Here is a 19,340-nt window from a genome sequence, read left to right as displayed (position 1 = left end):
ACTTCAGCTTTCCCCTGTCTGTTGTGTCCCCGGGAGACACAGGTTCAGAACAGGACAGGAGAACGCAAAGCCAAGAGGCAGCAGGCAAAGGAATTACTTTCCCATTGTGGGCCTCTACAAGGAGGCGGGGGACCCAACGGTGTGTAGCAGCTGAGCCACACACACTTACACTCACACGTGCACACACACAGGCCTCCAGGCTAGAGAGCGAGGGAGCCTGAGCTCTGTCAGCTCTGTCATCTCTGTCATCGGTGCAATCGCTGTTCTGGTTATAGCCTAACCTTCACCAGTGACACAGGAAGGAGATTCCTTCCCCTCTTGTCTCCTCCATTGTTTAAGAAAAGCCTCTTTGTCTGACTCCTTCCTCTTCTCCCACCCTGGTGGATTTCCTCTCTGTCCCCACGGAGGATGCTTCCCTTTCCCTCCCCAGTCTCCTGAGTCACTAGAGTCACTAGAGTCTCATCCCAGCCATTCATTGACTTGATGTCACCTTGGACAAAGTAATTACTTTCCCACTGTAGGCCTCTAAAAGGAGGCAGTGGGACCCAATGGCCCTACTGAGTGCCCCCTCCCCCATGCGCTATCCTCTGTACAGTCCTGCCTTCCTCCTCCCGAGAGCCCTGCTCTGACCAACCCAGGGCATCTGGTTCTCTGGCTGGTTCCTGGTCCTAGCCACCAGCTCTGGGCCTCCTATCCAGATTTGGCCCCAGCTCCATGTGGCCTGTCTGAGAGGCTGGCCTCAAGCCCGGCGGCGGCAACTCCACATTTCTCTGTTTTTCCTCCTCCCCCCCCCCCCTTTTCCCGGAGTTAACAAGAAGCAGATGTGGCGCATGATGGTTGGAGAGGTGGGGGAGGAAGGGGGAGGCTGGACCGCCAGCCAGACAGGGGGAAGGGAGGAGAGAGAAGGGAGGGAGGGAGAGAGGGAGGGAGAGAGGAGGCTGGCCCGCCCATGGTCACTCTTGTGCCTCTCAACAGCCACAGGGGCAAAGCTCTGTTATCCTTGGGGTCCAGTCATCAGGGGACAGAACAGAGAGACCAGAAGAGGGCCAGCTGGAGCCAGGGGGTGGAGGCTCAGGAAATAGTCTCTGAAAGGGGCAGGGACCAGGCACAGGAGGCCAGGGGCCCAGAGAACAGACTCCCCTCAGAAGTGCAGAAGAGGAGAGCGGAAGGAACTGAGGGAGGGACAGACAGGAGCCTGAGGAGGGAAGAGGAGGGGGAGAAGGGGTCGGGCCAAGGAGGAGGCTTGCAGCTGGGGGCTGCAGGCAGGAAGCTAGGGGCAGAGCTGGCTCTGCTTGCTGTCCCCTGAAGCAGCGGCATCTCCTGGAGGTGCGGTATAGGCATTCCTGGTCAGACCAAGATGTGTCTCTGAGGGCAGCAAGGAACATTTCACCATGGCCCCCAGAGCCCTCTGGAACTGCTATCTCTGCTGTCTGCTGACCATAGCCACGGAAGCTGCCAGCTACCCTCCTCGGGGTTACAGCCTTTACACAGGAGGCACCGGGGCCCTCAGTCCTGGGGGACCCCAGGCCCAGAACTCACCACGGCCTGCCAGCCGCCACAGGTAAGAGTCTGTATTCTAGTCAGGGCTGGAGGCTGTGGCCGGGAAAGCCTTTAGAAGGTGGGCAGCAGGCTTAACACAACGAAGAGGAGGTGTGGACACCCATCCATCAGTGGCCCACCCATATGCACCTTCCGGTGGAACTTTTTCCAGGGCTTCGGTAGCCTAAGGGGGATCAGCTCTCACCTCTTCCCTAAGGAGGTCTGCAGTTGGGTGCCCAGAGACACTACACCAAGGGGTATAGACTATCCTTCCTGTCGGCTGCGAGCTGTGTGCCAGCCAGCTCTGGGTCGGGCAGACCTTTCTCCTTCTCTAGGGCTTTCTTGGCCCCATCCACTAATGTATAATTCTGACAGTCCTCCTGCTCAGTCCCTCTGGCTCTACAGCAGCTCACAGACTAGAAGCCCGTGTGAATGGGGTCAAGAGTGCAGCACCGCAAGCCCCAGGGGACAGAGCCCATCAGTGGCTTACTCTCTACTTAAGCATAGGTCGGACATTTGGACACTGGCCTGCCCCGCTCTCCTCTTTGAAGGCTGGGTGGAAGCACCACGTGCAGGGGGTCATGTACAGGAACCCAGCTTACTCAGCTGGGGCTTGAGATAGGCCCAAAGAAGCACACAAGGGACTGTGAATTCTAGGGTACTCTGGGGCCCCACAGTCAGAAGGGCTGACTTCTTCTGTGTGTTTTTATCATTATGGTTTTCCTGTCTTGAAAACTCTTTATCTGCTATAGTGACACAAGAAAATGTGTGTGTGTGTGTGTGTGTCTGTGTCTGTGTAAGGGAGGAGAGTGGGTGCTGCCCCTGCAGGAACCCCAACTTTCAACGGGTCCTTAAGGTCCCCTTCATCTTTTGACCCTCCTTCAGCCTCTGGGCCCACTGGGGCTTGTGTCTTTGGTCCTTTGGCCCAGGTAGGATTATGCCTACAGGAACTGGTGTGCCTACGTGGTGACACGGACAGTGAGCTGCGTCCTTGAAGATGGAGTGGAGACTGTTGTCAAGCCAGACTATCAACCCTGTGGCTGGGGCCAGCCCCACTGCCCCCGAAGTATCATGTGAGGCCCCAACTTTAGGGGATTGGGTGCTTACTGGGATCTGGGCAAGGGCAGACAGCTGGTGGCCATTTAGGGAGTCTGTGCAAAGGAGGGAGCAGGGGGAAGGACAGGACTTCAGTCAGAACCATTTTGAGAACACAGCAGGGTCCTAGCTTGGTTGGTGAGCTGTCATGGGCATTCTCCCCTTGTCTCCAACCTTTGGGCCTTCTGCTGACATAGGTCAGTCTCAAAGAGATTAGCTTAGGGTTCCAGCACAGGGAAAGAAAGAACCAGGATTTAGCCCTTGACTAAAAAGCCAGCAACTTTTAACTGAGCAGGACCACACACTGGCCAGAGAGATAGGCCCAGCCTGAGCACAAGGCGACCAGCTGCACCGAGAGAGTATAAACCTTCCTTTCCTCTGGCCAGGTACCGGAGCTTCCTTCGCCCTCGCTATCGGGTGGCCTACAAGACAGTGACAGACATGGAGTGGAGGTGCTGTCAGGGTTATGGGGGCGATGACTGTGGAGAGGGCCCCGCACCCTCCACACCACTTCCCCGGCCCAGGCCTGCACGCCCCAACCTGTCTGGCTCCAGTGCCGGCAGCCACCTCAGTGGACTAGGAGGAGAAGGTGAGCCTGCATGTTGCTAGGGATGGTGGAATCCTGGATGGAAAATGTGGGGCCCGGCTGTGGAGGGAGGGAAACCTCTATGCTCTAAACCTGGGAGGAGGTGAGTAGAACAGAGGTAATGACATCCCTGAAACTTCAAATGTTTGCATGCTTCTGTGATTTAAGTGTGTCTGGGGGCGGAGTGGGGGGCAGGGCAGAGCTTGCGGGAGATTGAAAGACCTGAAAACTTAAGAGCTGAAGAAGGCATAGAGACAATTTCTTCACATACTCCCTCTTGTGGCCGAGGTCCTTCTTAGTCTGAACAGCCATGGGAGAAGCATGGGGAATCCCTTTGAGAAGTTCTATCTGTCCCCAGGGAAGATAGTTAAGACTACAAATCCTAGCATGCATTGCACCGGACTACAGGGCCCCCTCCCAAGCCGCTGGAGACTGCAGGTCCCAGAATGCAATCGTCTCTGTTGTGTTCTTTCCTCCCGTGTGTATGAGTTAGGCTAGGCACACCGGATGCATGGTCCTTTCCTGCCAAAGAGATAACTGAACTATAATTATGGAAACAGGAACTTCTGGTTGACTGGCTGGCCAGCCGGCACCCCAGCAGGCTTGCTGCAAGAGCCTCTTGTTTGTCCCTCTGGTGGTTTAGGGGAGGGCCCAGTCATTGGGACAGTGGCATGTGAAGTACTTTCCCACGTTTCCATTTGAAACTGTTTGACAGCCCTAAAAGGCAGGACACATAGTGTCCATCGCATTTCCCAGATAAGGGAAGGGTTTGAGGTCCCGGGGACAAGTTGGGTGGCGGGTGATCTAAGTTTGAAATTTGACATGGCCACTTGTTAAATGTATTCTCTGGAACTACTTGCCTCATTTCTCTGGTTCCCCATTTCCTGTGCCATCAAATGGCAAAAGTATCTGCCTATAGAAAAGTTTTAAGAGCTGTGGTTCAAATCTGTCCCAAGGACATTCAGTGAAGGGTGTTTCCCTCCTCCCTCCCTCCCTCCCTCCCTCCCTCCCTCCCTCCCCCACCCCCTTTTGCCCAAATCACCCAAAGGAGAGCCTTCTGACCCTTGACTCTTGCTGGAGTTGGGGTAGGCAGAGACCGGGCCATAGAATCTGAGCTCTGAGACCCAGCCTCTCAGTCATCTGCCTTTCTCTCTCTTCAGGTCCTGTAGAGTCAGAGAAGGTGCAGCAGCTAGAGCAGCAGGTGAAGAGTCTGACCAAAGAGCTGCAAGGCCTTCGGGGTGTCCTGCAGGGGATGAATGGGCGCCTAGCAGAAGATGTACAGCGAGCTGTGGACACAGCCTTTAATGGGAGGCAGCAGCCAGCAGATGCAGCTGCCCGCCCGGGCGTGCATGAAACCCTCAGTGAGATCCAGCAGCAGCTGCAGCTCCTGGACAACCGTGTCTCCACCCATGACCAGGAGCTGGGCCACCTTAACAACCATCATAATGGAGGCCCTGATGGAGGTGGCAGGGCCTCAGCCCCTGTCCCCGTTCCTTCTGGCCCCAGTGAGGAACTGTTAAGGCAGCTGGAACAGCAGCTGCAGGAGCCTTGCTCAGGATGCCTGGCGGGGCTGGATGGCTTCCGCCAGCAGCAGCAAGAAGACAGGGAGCGGCTGCGAACCCTGGAGAAACTAATGTCCTCTATGGAGGAGCGGCAGCAACAGCTTGTGGGACCTGCCATGGCCAGGAGACCCCCTCAGGAATGCTGCCCCCCAGAGCTGGGTCGACGAGTGTCGGAGCTGGAGCGGAGGCTAGATGTAGTGGCTGGCTCACTGACAGTGCTAAGTGGACGCAGAGGTTCTGAGCTCGGAGGAGCAGCTGGGCAGGGGGGCCACCCCCCAGGCTACACCAGCTTGGCCTCCCGCCTTTCTCGCCTGGAGGACCGCTTCAACTCTACCCTAGGTCCCTCCGAGGAGCAAGAGAAGAACTGGCCTGGAGGACCAGGGAGGCTGGGCCATTGGCTGCCTGCTGCTCCAGGACGGCTAGAAAAGCTGGAGGGACTACTAGCCAATGTGAGCAGGGAGCTGGGTGGCCGCCTAGGTCTGCTAGAAGAGCAGGTGGCAGGGGCTGTCCGGGCTTGTGGGCAGATCTGCTCTGGGGCGCGCGGGGAACAGGATTCTCGGGTCAGTGAGATCCTCAGTGCCTTGGAACGCAGGGTGCTGGACAGCGAGGGCCGGTTACGGCTGGTGGCCTCTGGCTTGCGCGAAGCAGAGACAGCAGGGGAGGCTCAGCAGGCCATGTTGGAGGGACTGCAAGGGCTCCTGGGCCAGCTTCAGGAGCGCATGGATGCACAGGAGGAGATGGCAGCAGAACTCTTACTGCGCCTCAATCTTACCGCAGCCCAGCTAAGCCAGCTGGAGGGTCTGCTGCAAGCCCGTGGGGATGAGGGCTGTGGCGCCTGTGGTGGTGTCCAGGAGGAGCTGGGCCGCCTTCGGGATGGTGTGGAACGTTGCTCTTGCCCACTGTTACCTCCACGGGGCCCTGGAGCTGGCCCAGGGGTTGGGGCACCAAGCCGTGGGCCTCTGGACGGTTTCAGTGTGTTTGGGGGCAGCTCAGGCTCAGCCCTCCAGGCCCTTCAAGGAGAACTCTCTGAGGTCATTCTCACCTTCAGCTCCCTGAACGACTCACTGCACGAGCTCCAGACCACTGTGGAGGGTCAGGGTGCCGATCTGGCTGACCTGGGGGCCACCAAGGACAGCATCATCTCTGAGATCAACAGGCTACAGCAGGAGGCCACAGAGCACATCTCAGAGAGCGAGGAGCGCTTCCGAGGCCTGGAGGAGGGCCAGGCACAGGCGGGCCAATGCCCTAGCTTAGAGGGGCGATTAGGCCGCCTTGAGGGAGTCTGTGAACGACTGGACACTGTGGCAGGGGGACTGCAAGGCCTACGAGAAGGCCTCTCCAGACATGTGGCCGGGCTCTGGGCTGCAGTACGGGAAAGCAACAGCACCAGCCTGACACAGGCCGCCCTGCTGGAGAAGCTGCTGGGGGGCCAGGCAGGCCTGGGCAGGCGGCTTGGTGCCCTCAACAGTTCCCTGCTGCTCCTGGAAGACCGTCTGCAGCAACTTAGCCTAAAGGACTTCACTGGTGAGGAGAGAGGCATGGGGGGGGGGTGCAGGGAGGCATGGTGGGGGGTGTAAAGAGGCGTGGTGGGGGTGCAGGGAGGTGTGGTGGGGGTGCAGGGAGGGTGAGGACAGAGGCATGGTGGGGGTGCAGGGAGGCATGGTGGGGAGGAGGCCTGGTATTCTCCACCTTCTCTTTGTTCTGCCTCAGTCCTAGCCCCTACTGTTCCTCAGGGAGGCTGACATCTGTCTGCAGAGAAGCTGCTGTGGTGTAGCTCCCTGCCCTCCCTCTGGTTGCTTAGATGGCCTTTGGGTGGGACTGGGGTATGGCTTGTGCTGGTGTGTGGCTCTGTCAATCAGTCACTCTGACTGCAGCCTGAGGGACCCCATGTCTACATCAGTCTTCCCCATGTCCTACCCGTGGCGCCACCACCTCCCTGTGTGTTGGAAAGCATGACTGACCTTCGTCTCGGTTTTGGTTTTGTTACCGTAGGACCTTCAGGGGAGGCTGGGCCCCCTGGGCCTCCTGGGCTACAAGGGCCTCCAGGCCCTGCAGGACCTCCGGGACCTCCTGGCAAAGATGGACAACAGGGGGCCATTGGCCCACCAGGTATGTTGGGTGAGACATCACTATCCTGGCAGCCCTGCATAGTATTCCACACTGAGCTTGACTGAGAAGGGGTAAGGAAGCAGAGGTCCCAGTGGCTGACAGCGAAAAGAGGAGAAAGTGACTAGGAGCTGAGTGAAAGTGTTCATCTGGGGGAGAGATGGCTCAGCGGTAAAGAGCACTGACTGCTCTTCCCAAGGTCCTGAGTTCAAGTCCCAGCAACCACATCACATGGTAGCTCACAACCATCTGTAATGGGATCTGATGCCCTCTTCTGGTGTGTCTGAAGACAGCTACATGTAGCGTATGGGGAGCTCCTGGCTGAGGCTCTGGTCCAGCATCTGCCCAGACTGGAGCCCACTTATGCTCTTCTTGGCATCACATTCCACACCTAACACCCAGAGCAGTGCAAGAGAGCAGATGTTGGGTGAGGGCGTGGTGAGAGATGCCTTTCTCACTGTGGCCCCTTTCTTCCCACAGGTCCTCAAGGGGAACAGGGTAAGTCGTTAGTCTCTGGAAGGGGCCAGGAGCTTGGGCCTGGGCAGCAGGGTCGGGGACTGGGGTTTATGAGCATCCATTCTAACACTATCTCTATGCAGGAGTGGAGGGAGCACCAGCAGCCCCCGTGCCTAGGGTAGCATTTTCAGCTGCCCTGAGTTTGCCTCGGTCAGAACCTGGCACAGTCCCCTTCGACAGAGTCTTGCTCAACGATGGAGGCTACTATGACCCAGAGACAGGTAACCTAGAAGGCCGGTGGGTGGCACAGTCGGGTAATGGGTGAAGCTAGCAGTACTAATGCCTCCTTCACACCTCTGCAGACAAGTACAGCTTTTCACTTGTAATTACAAAGACCTGTATTCTTTCCATGTTAAGCACACCACAGTTAGGCAAAGAGAGAGAGAGAGTCGGGGAGGGGAGGAGACATCCACACCAAACGGATCTTTACTGGGACAGACTCTAGCACACGCTCTTCGGCAACTGCTGGAGATGCAGCAAGGGATCCCCTACAGTGTACAGTTAGTGGAATAGCAGGAAAATGACCGGTGGGCCACTCCACAGCCAGGAGTGCTGTACCCACTCTCTGAGAGACCTTCCTTGTCCCAGCCAGCGTTTCCCCTCCTGACTGTCATCCTTGTCTCCAGGTGTATTCACTGCACCACTGGCTGGACGCTACTTGCTGAACGCTGTACTTACTGGGCACCGGCATGAGAAAGTGGAGGCGGTACTGTCACGCTCCAACCTGGGCGTGGCCCGCATAGACTCGGGAGGCTACGAACCTGAGGGACTGGAGAATAAGCCTGTGGCCGAAAGTCAGCCCAGCCCAGGCGCTCTGGGAGTCTTCAGCCTCATCCTGCCACTGCAGGTCGGAGACACTGTCTGCATCGATCTGGTCATGGGGCAGCTGGCACACTCCGAGGAGCCGCTCACCATCTTCAGCGGAGCCCTGCTCTACGAGGACACAGAGCTTGAACAGTTGTAGACAGGGTGGGCCCGACCACCAAACTTATCTACAGGGGCCGCAGAGCCACCTGGATGGTGGCTCCCCCACCAAGGCAAGGGCAAGTCTGGCGACCACGTCCCGCTGCGGTTCAGGCATCCAAATCAGTCACTCCGCACGTTGTGACTGCGTGGTCTCTGGGACCGAGGCGTCTCCTCTTGACTTTTGGCCTCACTGCAGTCCCCACCAGAGCCCTCTCCAGGACCCAAGCTGCGGAAGAGGAACCGACCCTCCAGGGCTCTCCCCAGTCCACACCACCGTACTAAACTATTCAGGAATAAAGACACTTTTTTTTTCTACAAAACATAGCTATTCTGCTCTAGTACATGTTTGGGGCTAGTTAAGGGACAGGACTGGAGGAGACAGAGTCCTACGGAGGGAACCTAGGCTGGCGATCTTTGGGTGCACTCCCTGCTAAGGGCGCCTGCGGACTCAGGGTCACGGCCGCCGGTCCCCCAGCGGCCGCTAGGTGGCGCTGGGCCAGAACCACTGCGAAGGCTGGCCCCGTTCCCCGTCACGTGACACCGCTATTCTGGCGGGGGGCGGGGCCTCGGCTGGGTGGGCCACCTTGGCGGGGCGAGGGAGAGCGACTCGTGCTTCGGTGCTCCGCCTGCGAAGGAGAGGTTTCTGTTGCCATACTGAGCTAGTCCTGGTGGTCCAGGGTCTGCAGAGCAGCAGGCGCAGAGGGATCGGAAAGGCGATGCATTACTAGTGCGCTTTCGCTTTGACAGCCGAGGCGGAAAAGTGAGAGGGCCTGCCATTGGCCGGGCTAGGTAACCAAACCCTTGCAAAGCAGAAAGCTCCCTGCGGGAGGAGCTCTGCACGCAGAGGAGGAGCCAAGGTAGCCCGTGAGAAGTTGGGACAAGGTCCTCCAGTAGATAAGAGGCAGAGCCCAGCAGGAATCCCCTCTGCTTGCGGGTAGGAAGCTTGGGGAGCAGCCTCATGGAAGAGAAGCAGATCCTGTGCGTGGGGCTGGTGGTACTGGACATCATCAATGTGGTGGACAAATACCCAGAGGAAGACACGGATCGCAGGTAGGGGCGCCCAGGCCCCTCGGAGATCCCAGGGCCGCTGTGGCCCTGTCTTTTTGCGAGTCACTGCTAATTAGCTGCTCATCCAGGGATAGCCCTCTGTCTCCATGCAGTGAGGCCTTGGAGTGCAGGCGTTCTCTGCCCCGGAACCCTAGGGGGGTACTCTGTGAGAATGAAGACATGAGACTGGAGACCTTTAAAACCAAGACCCAGGGGGTGTATTGTTTTGTTTTGACCGAGTCTGGCTTTGTAGCCCAAGCTAGCCTAAACTTTAGCTTCCAGAATTAACAAGAGTGCAACCGTATGCCTGAATCAAGACCCAGGTTTTCACTAGTGTGTTGTTATCTGTTTACCATCTCAATCTGCGGATCATCACAATCCTGTTTACAGTGTGCTGAAATGACTTTTTCCCTCCTGAGGGCACACCTGATAAGATGCCAGATAAATTTTCCTCACCTCCCACCCCTCTGCCNCCCCCCCCCCCCAATCTCCCAACTCCTAGCCTATGCACTTCTAATTTACCGCTTACAGCTAAAATAAAACACCAGGTCGCTAGCAGTGAGTGGTTCGTGACATTAAAGCACTCACATTTAAAAGCCTGGCACTTGAGCCTTGCCTAGCTCAAGGACTGGCGGGCCGTGTAAGCAAAGCTGGAGGGTCTCTGGGTCAGATAGGTAGAAACCTGGCTCATGAGTCATGGCAGGCTTTTTCCTGGAGCTAAGTGCCAAGAGGAGTCTTTACAAAGGTGGGTAGACATCTTAGTGGATGTTCTCAGAACATTCTCAGTTGTCTGGTAGACGTTAAAGTGTCCTTTGATGGTTCTTATCTTTGCTCTTGATAAGGGCCACTCCAATGTGCTGCTGTGCCGTGAAGGTGTTCTGTGGGGTGGCGCACTGGCTTTCTCTTGGTGTGGTCTAGCACCCTGAACAATGAACATTGTATCTTGAATATTAGTTGAAAGGAAGTTCAAGGTTGACCCCTGGCAAGACACTAGCAAGCTGACAGCATTGAACTCACGGGGTGGGCGTGGGGGTGGGGGTGGGGGACTGGGTGCTCTTTGGGCTTTGGGTCCACAGAGTACTGTCACAGGCTCCCTGGGAACTGTGAAAGACCCTTTCCTTAGCTGAGGAAGTAGGAGATTTGGAGGAGTGGAGCAGTGTTTATCAAGCCACATGCGTAGCAAGCATCAGAACATGATCATAGCTCATGTATGTCTCCATGTTTAGTGGGTGGCTCTACGCGTTCTGTCGGTTGCTGCCCATCTTGTGGAGTTTACCCTTTGCTTTCAGTTGCTCTATTTGAGGTTAGAGCCCTTGCCAGGAGCACAGGGACAGTGGTGCAGGAGCACAGGGTATTTATTTAGTTGTGTAGACCTAATCTACTTACAAGGTAAAGCCACGCTTACAACCTGGTACTTAGGGGGCGGCGGGGGGTGAGGGGCGACTAGGCAGTCCCTCTCTCTCTCTCTCTCTCTCTCTCTTTCTTTCTCTCTCGTGTGTGTGTGTGTGTGTGTGTGTGTGTGTGTGTGTCTGTCTGTCTGTCTGTCTGTCTGTCTGTGTGTGTCTCTCTCTCTCTCTTTTTTCTCTCTCTCTCTTAAAAAATACTTTATTTTATTATTTTTATGTGTATGTGTATGAGTGTGTGTACCACATGCAGCCCTGGAACTAGAGTTACAAATGTCGTGAGCCACAATGTGGGTGTGAGAGTGAATTTGGGTTCTCTGCAAGAGCAACAAGTGCTCCTAACTGCTGAGCCATCTTTCCAGCCCCCACCCCTTAAATGACGTATTTTTTATTTTATGAGCATTGGTGTTTTGCCTGCATTATGTCTGTGTCTGTGTGAGGATGTCCAATCCCCTGGACCTGGAGTTACAGACAGGTGTGAGCTGCCATGTGGGTGCTGGGATGATTTATTTTATGTATGAGTGTTTCCTCTGTGTATGTATGTATTTACACCATTTATGTACCTGGCGCTTATAGAGGTAGAAGAGGACTTTGGGCGCCCTGAACTGGGATTATGGATGGTTGTGAGCCACCGTGAGAGTGCTGGGAATTGAACCCTGGTCCTCTGAAAGAATGACAAATGCTCTTAACCACTGAGCCATCTCTCTAGCCCTGAGCTTTTTCTTATTTGGGGGAAAACATGCATATCTCATTATCCAAGCTCTCCAAAGATTGTATTCGAACATGTAACACCACATTCTGCTAGACTGAAGACCCCATTCCCTCGAGCTTGTTTGCCTGAAAGACTACTAGGAGGGCGCTTTATCTTCCTGCTGATAGAGTAGGTTCCATTTGGAAGGTAGAGCCCCTTCCCTCCTGTCCTCGGGGTGCACTTCCTGCCGCAGACCTCGGTTTCTGTTTAACATCCATGTTTCTGGACTCTGTTGAGTCTCCCAGAAGAGCACGACTGTGTAGGACCCAATCCTTCCTGACATCTCAGCCACATCTGACCCAGGAACTCTCAGAACATGGGGTTTGTAGTCAGGTGGCCTGGCTCCTGTGTCCCAGAATCCATGCTGAGGAGAGTCTCCCAACAAGGAGCCTCATGCTGAGCACTGCTTCTGGCTGAAGCTTCAGCATGAAGGAAGAGCTAACCGAGGAAAAGCTGACCCAGAGTTAAGAGAACCCTCACATTGAGATGGCCTCCACAGGTGGGTTCCTGGTTCCCTAGAAACAGGCGGATGCAGCTATGCACTCGAATAAGGCCCACGATGTGAGAACAGAGCCCGTCCTCATCCCGGGCTCCTTCTCAGGACTGAGCCTCAGCAGCTCCACTTAGAAAATGAGCTGAAACTCAGATGTACCCAGCTCTCGCACTCTGTGGATTCCTACCTAGGGGACTGAGGTTGGGTCTGTTTCCCACGGCGAGCAGTCAGCTGAGGCTGCAGAGACTTGCCCGTGTGCTTTGCAGGTGCCTGTCCCAGAGATGGCAGCGTGGAGGCAACGCATCCAACTCCTGCACTGTCCTTTCCTTGCTCGGAGCCCGCTGTGCCTTCATGGGCTCGTTGGCCCCTGGCCATGTTGCCGAGTAAGTTTAGAGGGGAGCACCTGGTAGAGGGATGGAGTGCCTAGTCTACAAAGTATAGTGAGAGGAGAGCTGTCTGAACTCTGGCTGGGCTGGGTGGAAGAATGGGGGGTGGGTGGTAGCCTACAGGAGCGTTCCAGACTCCCTGATCCTTCTGGGGCGGTCCATCGGCTGTGCAGGCACTAACATCTCTTCTATAAAGGTTCCATTTCTACAGCTTGCTGCAGAAATTAGGCTGCCCAGCACCTCCTTCTTTGCTTCCTGTAGACTCTGCCTTTGCCCTTCTCATGTCCCTTGTCCTGGCTGTGTTTGAGGCAAAAGGCAGTGAGGGACATGCTGTGACCTTCCCCTCCTCAGGGGCATGCAGCATCCATGGTTACAGGATGAAGGCCCGCATTGAGGAATAGGGCCACTGCTCCTGTCTTCATTGTAAGTACTGAGGGTACACTCCTCAGGCCATCCTGAGGTCACATAGTAACATTGGGTCCCAAACCTATTTGCTCTAGAGGCTGTGTGCCACAAGCGACCCATGCGTCTACTTCATGTCAGCCACTGCAAGGACCCAAGAGCCCTTTGACTCTTGGACTGTCAGCTCAGCACACACTTATCAGGAGGTGTGGCCCATACTTTGCCCACTGTGGGCACTGGAGCAGCCTGCCAAATTGCTGGACTGTAAAGCCCAGCCCTTTGAACCCTAGTTTGAGGGGCTATGGCCAGCCACATTCCCAGTCTTGGCAAACTGGAGCAAAGCTAACAAAGTGAGAGACTTGGTCCTGGAGATGGGACAGTCATCCCTTCCTGGGTGGAGGCAGGACCTGGGTCTTGCTTAGAGTAGTGGGCTCTCCTTTATGGAGCAATCCTATGGGGGGGGGGAGCCATTCAGAATTCTTTCTGTGCATTCAGCAAACATTTAATATGCCAGGCACTATGGGCGCAGAAAGTCAGTTAGCAAACGATTTTTCTAATACTTTGGGGGGCACTATTAAGGGACCCTTGAGTTGTCAAGTCAGGGGATGATGTACTGCATGGCTGCCGACAACTCTGCCAAGCTTAGGTGCTGCTTACTGAAAGGGAGGTCTGCACGTAGTGAGAAAACCCAGGATGGCTGGGCTGCTGGGCACAGTTGCCAGCTCTGGGGTTTCCTGGCACAAGTGGAACCAGCCTCCTTGCTGGCCCTCTGGGCTAAACTTGAAATGATGTTCCTAGGCTCATTCTAACTAGAGGACATCATGTGCCGTTGTCCTAGATCAGGCCCATATTTAGGGACCTCCCACAAATGCACCAACTCATTGCCCATAGGGGTTGGTCTAGTTTTTAGAAGATGGTGCCCAACAGGTCCCCTAAGGTGACACCACGTCCTGGCTGGTCAGACTAGAGAGGTACCATGGCAAGATTGGAAGGGATCCCAGAAAGCACCGTGCCATGAGGATGAACATGCAGAGGGGTCCAAAGTATTGCCTTGGTGATTAATTATTGATTCTGCCTGCAAGAACCAAGCCACAGTACCCATGTGCATTAAGTTCAAATGGAATTCAGGCTCTAAAGCCTTAACTCTGGCTTTAATGATGGGGAGCAAAGCTCTCCAGCGTGAACTGGACTGAGACTGACCTGCAGTCCTGCTTCTCTGATGTCCAGGCTCTGCACACTGCCTCTCCTGTCCCCTGCTCCCACATGTGACAAGATCTTCAGCTTCCTCCTTCTTCCCTCTGCTCAGCCCTCTACTGTTCAGAGTCCCTGGAGGCCCTAACCGCTCCCTGCTAGTCCCCCAGACTCTTCCCAAACCGCTCTTCCGGGTTACTCTGCCCTGGCAGTTTTGTCCTGGATGACCTCCGCCAGCACTCTGTGGACTTACGATATGTGGTCCTTCAGACCGAGGGCTCCATCCCCACTTCTACGGTCATCATCAACGAGGCCAGCGGCAGCCGCACCATCCTGCACGCCTACAGGTTTGTACACCTGTCTGCTGTGCGCTTCGCCAGCTGCTGCCGCGGCCATCACTACACTGCAGTCTCAGGACAGAACCCTTCTTCTCTGAGGCCCATGTGCTCCAGTGCACCCTCCCCACTCCCAGAGGAGAGCAGGCTGTGTGTAACTCTAATCCATGTCTCCTTGCCCTCCCCCTGGCTCGGGTCCCTCCCCCAAAGCTTCCTGGTGGCTGACTTCAGGCAGAGGGGCGTGGATGTGTCTCAAGTGACTTGGCAGAGCCAGGGAGATACCCCTTGCTCTTGCTGCATCGTCAACAACTCCAATGGCTCCCGTACCATTATACTCTACGACACGTAAGGGCTCCTTGGCCTTTCCCTACCACAACCCACCAATCAGCCCCCCCCCCCCCATCACTGGGCAAACCAACTGGTCTCCATCCATCGATCCTCTACACCAGAAATTGCCCCCATGCCAAACTGTTCAGTAATTTCTGAATTGTCTTCAATTAGGGGAGAAGTGAGGTGGGAAGGGGTAAGCTCTGGCCTGCTTGGTAATTTGCCCTTGACCAGCACAAGGGTGGGCAGGCAGGCCTGTAAGACTGTAATTTATGATATGATTTTTCATAATTAGCCAATCAGCACCTTGGGTCTGGGTGTACGGAGATGGGAGACAACCCACAGAAAGCCTTGATGGGCTAAGGGACCCACTGGGACTTCTAGAGTCAATTCCAGAGTTTTGAGCCTGCAGCATGGTATCAAAGAGCTGAGGTTTAGGGCCCTTCAGAGGAAGCCGTATATGTCAAGAGGGTATATCTCAAAAGTCAGTGGGCATTCCCATTCTAGAGGTGACTTTCAAATTAGTCAATCTTTTTCATCTATCTATTAAGCAAGTGGTGACTGGCAGCAACTCCAATCAAGGAGGCACACGGTACCTCAGGCAGGGAGAGGAGGAGCTGAGGAGAAAGCTTTATTGCCCTCTGGTCTGGGTCCAGGCATATTCACGTACATATCTCCAACTGCAGAAGGCCCAGGAGACCAAGGACTTTTTAGGCCCAGAAAGGCTCGCTCATGCCACTAGTGAGGATGGAAGGCACTCTACTGCACTGCAGAAAGGACACATGCTGTGTGGCCAAAGCCACCTAGACCAGTCAAACAAAAACTCTTCCTCAGAGTGCCAGTCTTGACCGAAGGGATGAAGTGGGGAGCAAGTGTCAGTAGCAAGCTCCCAACAAGAGACTGTAACTAAAGAAGCTTTGTAGGTCGCTGTGTGCTCCCAGCAAGGGGCCTTCTGGGAAGTGTAGTTTCACACACTCATTCTAGAGGCTGTGGTTTCCTAAGAACATAGGGCTGGCCTCTTGTCACATGTTGTAATTGTGTTTATCCTTGGATAACATTAACAGACACACACCACCAACAACAAAAAAGGACTCCTAAGCAAAGTGGGACAAGGCTCACGTCACCATAGGGCTCAGAGCTCTGTGCTCCCCAGCCTCCTGCCATGCTGCTGGTATCGCTGCTGGTATCGCTGCTGTCAGAGAACCGGGTATGGCTGACCTTTTCCCCTTCCTGTCTTGTGATACAGGAACCTGCCAGATGTGTCTGCTAAGGACTTTGAGAAGGTCGATCTGACCCGGTTCAAGTGGATCCACATTGAGGCAAGCCCCTCCCTCCCTGTGTTTCTAGGGGCTTAGCCTGTCAGGCCCTTCTGCATGGTCAGCCTCTTCTGTAATTTCTTTGAACCATGAGATATGATAGGGATACTAAATAGCCCTCCCCACCCCTCTCAACTCCTGTGTTTTCCTATGAGGAAACTGAGGCCCAGAAAGAGAGAGATACAGGGGCATACCGTCACAGATAGCACTGGGCAGAAGACCCCATTTTTGTGTTAGGCTACCTCCCTCCTGATATCTGCCTTTGCTGACTTCTTTTACTTCTCAGGACAGGAATGAGAGGGCCTGGGGGGAATTAGAACTTTCTTTCCGAGGGAGAAGTTTTGGGATCACGATGAGAGGAAACCTTGAGGGGTGGAAGCGTCCAACCCGTGCATCGTCATTTGACTTAGTGTTAGTCTTCAGGTTGTCTCCCTCTCCCTCTCCCTCTCCTCTTCACTTTCCCTCTCCTTTCCTGCCTCCCCCACCTCGTCCCTCTCTCCCTCTTTGTCTCATTCTTGTTCTCGATGTGTTTTGTTTGCTTGCTTGCTCTTTGTTTGAACAGGGGCTGACAATGTAGACCAGGCTGGCCTTGAACTCACAGAGATCTGACTGACTCAGTCTCCCAATTGCTGGGGTTAGAGGAGTGTGCCACCACACCCAGCCTTTTTCTTTTTTGCTTCTTTTTCTGTCTCGCCTTTCTAGTGTTTTACTATAGCCCAGGTTAGCCCAGAATTCACAGTCTTCCTGCTTCAGCCTCTCAAGTGCTTTGTTCACAGGCATGTTTGTCCAGCATCTTTTATTCTTCAGTCTCATTTGAGAAATAAAAAATTTGGCCAATAAGGTCTCCAAGGTCCATGACAGTCCTAGAATTATGTAGCTGCAATGGCACTCCAGCCCAGCTTCCTCCAATCCCTCTCCCTGCTCACCCAGAGGTCCATCAGGGATAGGCTCTGAGCTGCCCTGTCCTGCCCCAGGGCCGGAATGCATCGGAACAGGTGAAGATGCTGCAGCGGATAGAGGAGCACAACGCCAAGCAGCCTCTGCCACAGAAGGTCCGGGTGTCGGTGGAGGTAGAGAAGCCCCGTGAGGAGCTCTTCCAGTTGTTTAGCTATGGCGAGGTGGTAAGTGTCCTGCAGCTCCTCTTGCCTCTCTCTAGCTAATTGAATTCTTAGAGCTAGAGAGGACCCCGGCCCTGTCCACCAGCCTCCGAGTGACAGCCTAGCAGCTCCCAGAAGGCCACAGCTGGGAGGCTGGGGATGGCCCAGAAGTAGACTCGCCCTGCTCAGGCGAATCCGCAGGCATGCAGTGGGCAGGGCTCAGACACCTATGGGCGTCCCCTGCGTGTCTGCTTTAGTCTTTCCCTCAGCAAACGAAGGCATGACTGCTCTCGAGTTACCAGTTTTTCCCACTTAGATGGCATGTTGTGAGGGCCGGTAGCAACGAGAGGAGGGTGGGAAGGAGACTCGTACAAGGAAAAGGTAGACAGGCCAGAGTGTAAAGAGTATCACTGCTAAAGCTGGTTGGACACTGTCCAGATGTAGTTTGTTGGCCTTGCTGCCCAATTAAAAAATATGGCAGGCTGATCCCCATTCCCCCAGAACTATCTGAGGGAGTCTGTCTTGAAGCCACTGTGGAGAGAGCCTTGTTTTACAGATGGACTCACTCTGCAGGGTTTGGCTGTGTGGGGAACAGATGAAACACAGCTCACTCTTGAGAGTCAGTCTGGCTTGACTTCACCCCAAGATGGCGCTCCAGGCTCTTTCTGGGTTTTGAATTCCCTCACGCCAGAATGAAAATACCAGGGCTACAGTGTCACAGTTCCCAAGGCTGTATTTTGGCACAACTTAAGCAGACATAAAACGCGTACCTGTGGGTCAGCAAGAAGCCACACTGTGGACTTACGTGACTGAGTTGGAGGAGTTGTGCTATAATCCGGAGTCAACACCAGGTTGTTGGTAGTGAGAGCAATTAGAGGTGGCTGCCAGTCTCTTTCACTGCCTACAGGTGTTTGTCAGCAAAGATGTGGCCAAGCACCTGGGGTTCCAGTCAGCGGCGGAGGCCCTGAGGGGCTTGTACTGTCGAGTGAAGAAAGGGTGAGTTGGGAAGGCAAGAAAGGGTCTGAGGGGTCTGCGAGATGACGGGGACTAGCGCCGATCTGTGTGAGTCTTACAGGGCTACGCTGGTCTGTGCCTGGGCTGAGGAGGGCGCCGATGCCCTGGGTCCTGATGGTCAGCTGCTCCACTCAGATGCCTTCCCACCACCCCGAGTAGTAGACACTCTTGGGGCTGGAGACACCTTCAATGCCTCTGTCATCTTCAGCCTCTCGAAGGGTGAGGTCATCTCCGGGCGGCCAGGGCTGGGCCGGGCCTATCATGCTCCGGAACACCAGGCTGAGCTGCTATTTGTCCTTTCTCCAGGAAACAGCATGCAAGAGGCCCTGAGATTCGGGTGCCAGGTGGCTGGCAAGAAGTGTGGCTTGCAAGGGTTTGACGGCATTGTGTGAGAGGCAGGCGGTACCAGCTCGATACCACAGAGGCTGGCACCATTGCCTGCCATTGCCTTCTCTACTTCATCCAGCCTGACAGCCAGCTGCCATTCCCTGGGGGCGGGACAGACTGTGGGACAGACTCTGCCAGTGTCTGCATCGCTGAATACTTATCTCCCCTCTGCAGATACCTGGAGCAAATACATCTTCCCCTGAGCCAGCTTTGTCTGTCCGTCTGAGTGGTTTTTTTGTTTTTGTTTTTTATTGGTTTTCTGTTCAAGATAGGGTCTGGTTGTGAAGCCTAAGGTTGGTCATGAACTTGAAACGCTCCTGTTTCAGTCTCCCCGTGCTGGGATCACAGGCCTGGCTCATTCGCCCTCGTGGATCTTCCCCCTGCTCTGGTTGAAACTCCTGAGGCTCTGACACTACAGTCTGGCATCTTCTCTCTTCCTTCTTCTTCATTCTTCAAATAGCCTCACCCACCAACCCAGAGGGGAGGGCATGCAGACCAAAGCAGTGGGCGTGCTCCCACCTCCCGTCAGGTCAAGGAGAGCAGACAGCCAGAGGAAAAAGCCCTCCAGACTCTTTGAGCCGCGCAGACTGTGTGTTAGCTGGAGTGGTCAAGGGGCCTGCTTTCTGGGTTTACGGGTCTTTGCTCAAACTACCTTTTTTCCATGAGTTTCCCAGGAACCTAAAAGCTCCCAGAGCTTATCTTTTTTTTCTTTTTCTTTCTTTTTTTTTTTTTTTTTTTTTAAAGATTTATTTATTTATTATATGTAAGTACACTGTAGCTGTCTTCCGACACTCCAGAAGAGGGCGTCAGATCTTGTTACA

At 54.8% G+C, this 19,340-nt stretch overlaps 2 protein-coding genes across 5 annotated transcripts; both read left to right on the top strand.

The window, feature by feature from the left end:
• The first annotated feature begins 958 nt into the window (after nucleotides 1-958).
• Emilin1 (elastin microfibril interfacer 1) lies at nucleotides 959-8,690 on the top strand. The gene is made up of 8 exons (XM_021202237.2): nucleotides 959-1,561; nucleotides 2,487-2,612; nucleotides 3,021-3,223; nucleotides 4,381-6,306; nucleotides 6,775-6,891; nucleotides 7,369-7,386; nucleotides 7,488-7,625; nucleotides 8,031-8,690. The coding sequence occupies exons 1-8, from the start codon at nucleotides 1,392-1,394 to the stop codon at nucleotides 8,366-8,368; spliced, it is 3,036 nt and encodes a 1,011-aa protein (XP_021057896.1). The 5' UTR covers nucleotides 959-1,391; the 3' UTR covers nucleotides 8,369-8,690.
• A 262-nt stretch (nucleotides 8,691-8,952) lies between these two features.
• Nucleotides 8,953-18,728, top strand: Khk (ketohexokinase). 4 transcript variants are annotated; one of them, XM_021202295.2, is made up of 9 exons: nucleotides 8,953-9,420; nucleotides 12,331-12,447; nucleotides 14,256-14,390; nucleotides 14,589-14,723; nucleotides 15,952-16,024; nucleotides 16,996-17,142; nucleotides 18,026-18,114; nucleotides 18,194-18,351; nucleotides 18,439-18,728. In XM_021202295.2, exons 1-9 carry the CDS (start codon nucleotides 9,329-9,331, stop codon nucleotides 18,522-18,524), a joined length of 1,032 nt encoding a protein of 343 aa, XP_021057954.1. In that variant the 5' UTR covers nucleotides 8,953-9,328; the 3' UTR covers nucleotides 18,525-18,728. The 4 variants fall into 4 exon arrangements, with proteins under 4 accessions (XP_021057954.1, XP_021057956.1, XP_029396645.1 ...); XM_021202297.2 differs by lacking the exon at nucleotides 14,589-14,723; XM_029540785.1 differs by lacking the exon at nucleotides 14,256-14,390 and having other exon boundaries at nucleotides 8,955-9,420; nucleotides 14,568-14,723.
• The last annotated feature ends 612 nt before the right edge of the window (nucleotides 18,729-19,340 follow it).

This window comes from Mus pahari, chromosome 7 (genome assembly GCF_900095145.1).
Source record: "Mus pahari chromosome 7, PAHARI_EIJ_v1.1, whole genome shotgun sequence".
Lineage (NCBI taxonomy): Eukaryota > Metazoa > Chordata > Mammalia > Rodentia > Muridae > Mus > Mus pahari.
This window is presented reverse-complemented; position numbering and strand designations above follow the sequence as displayed.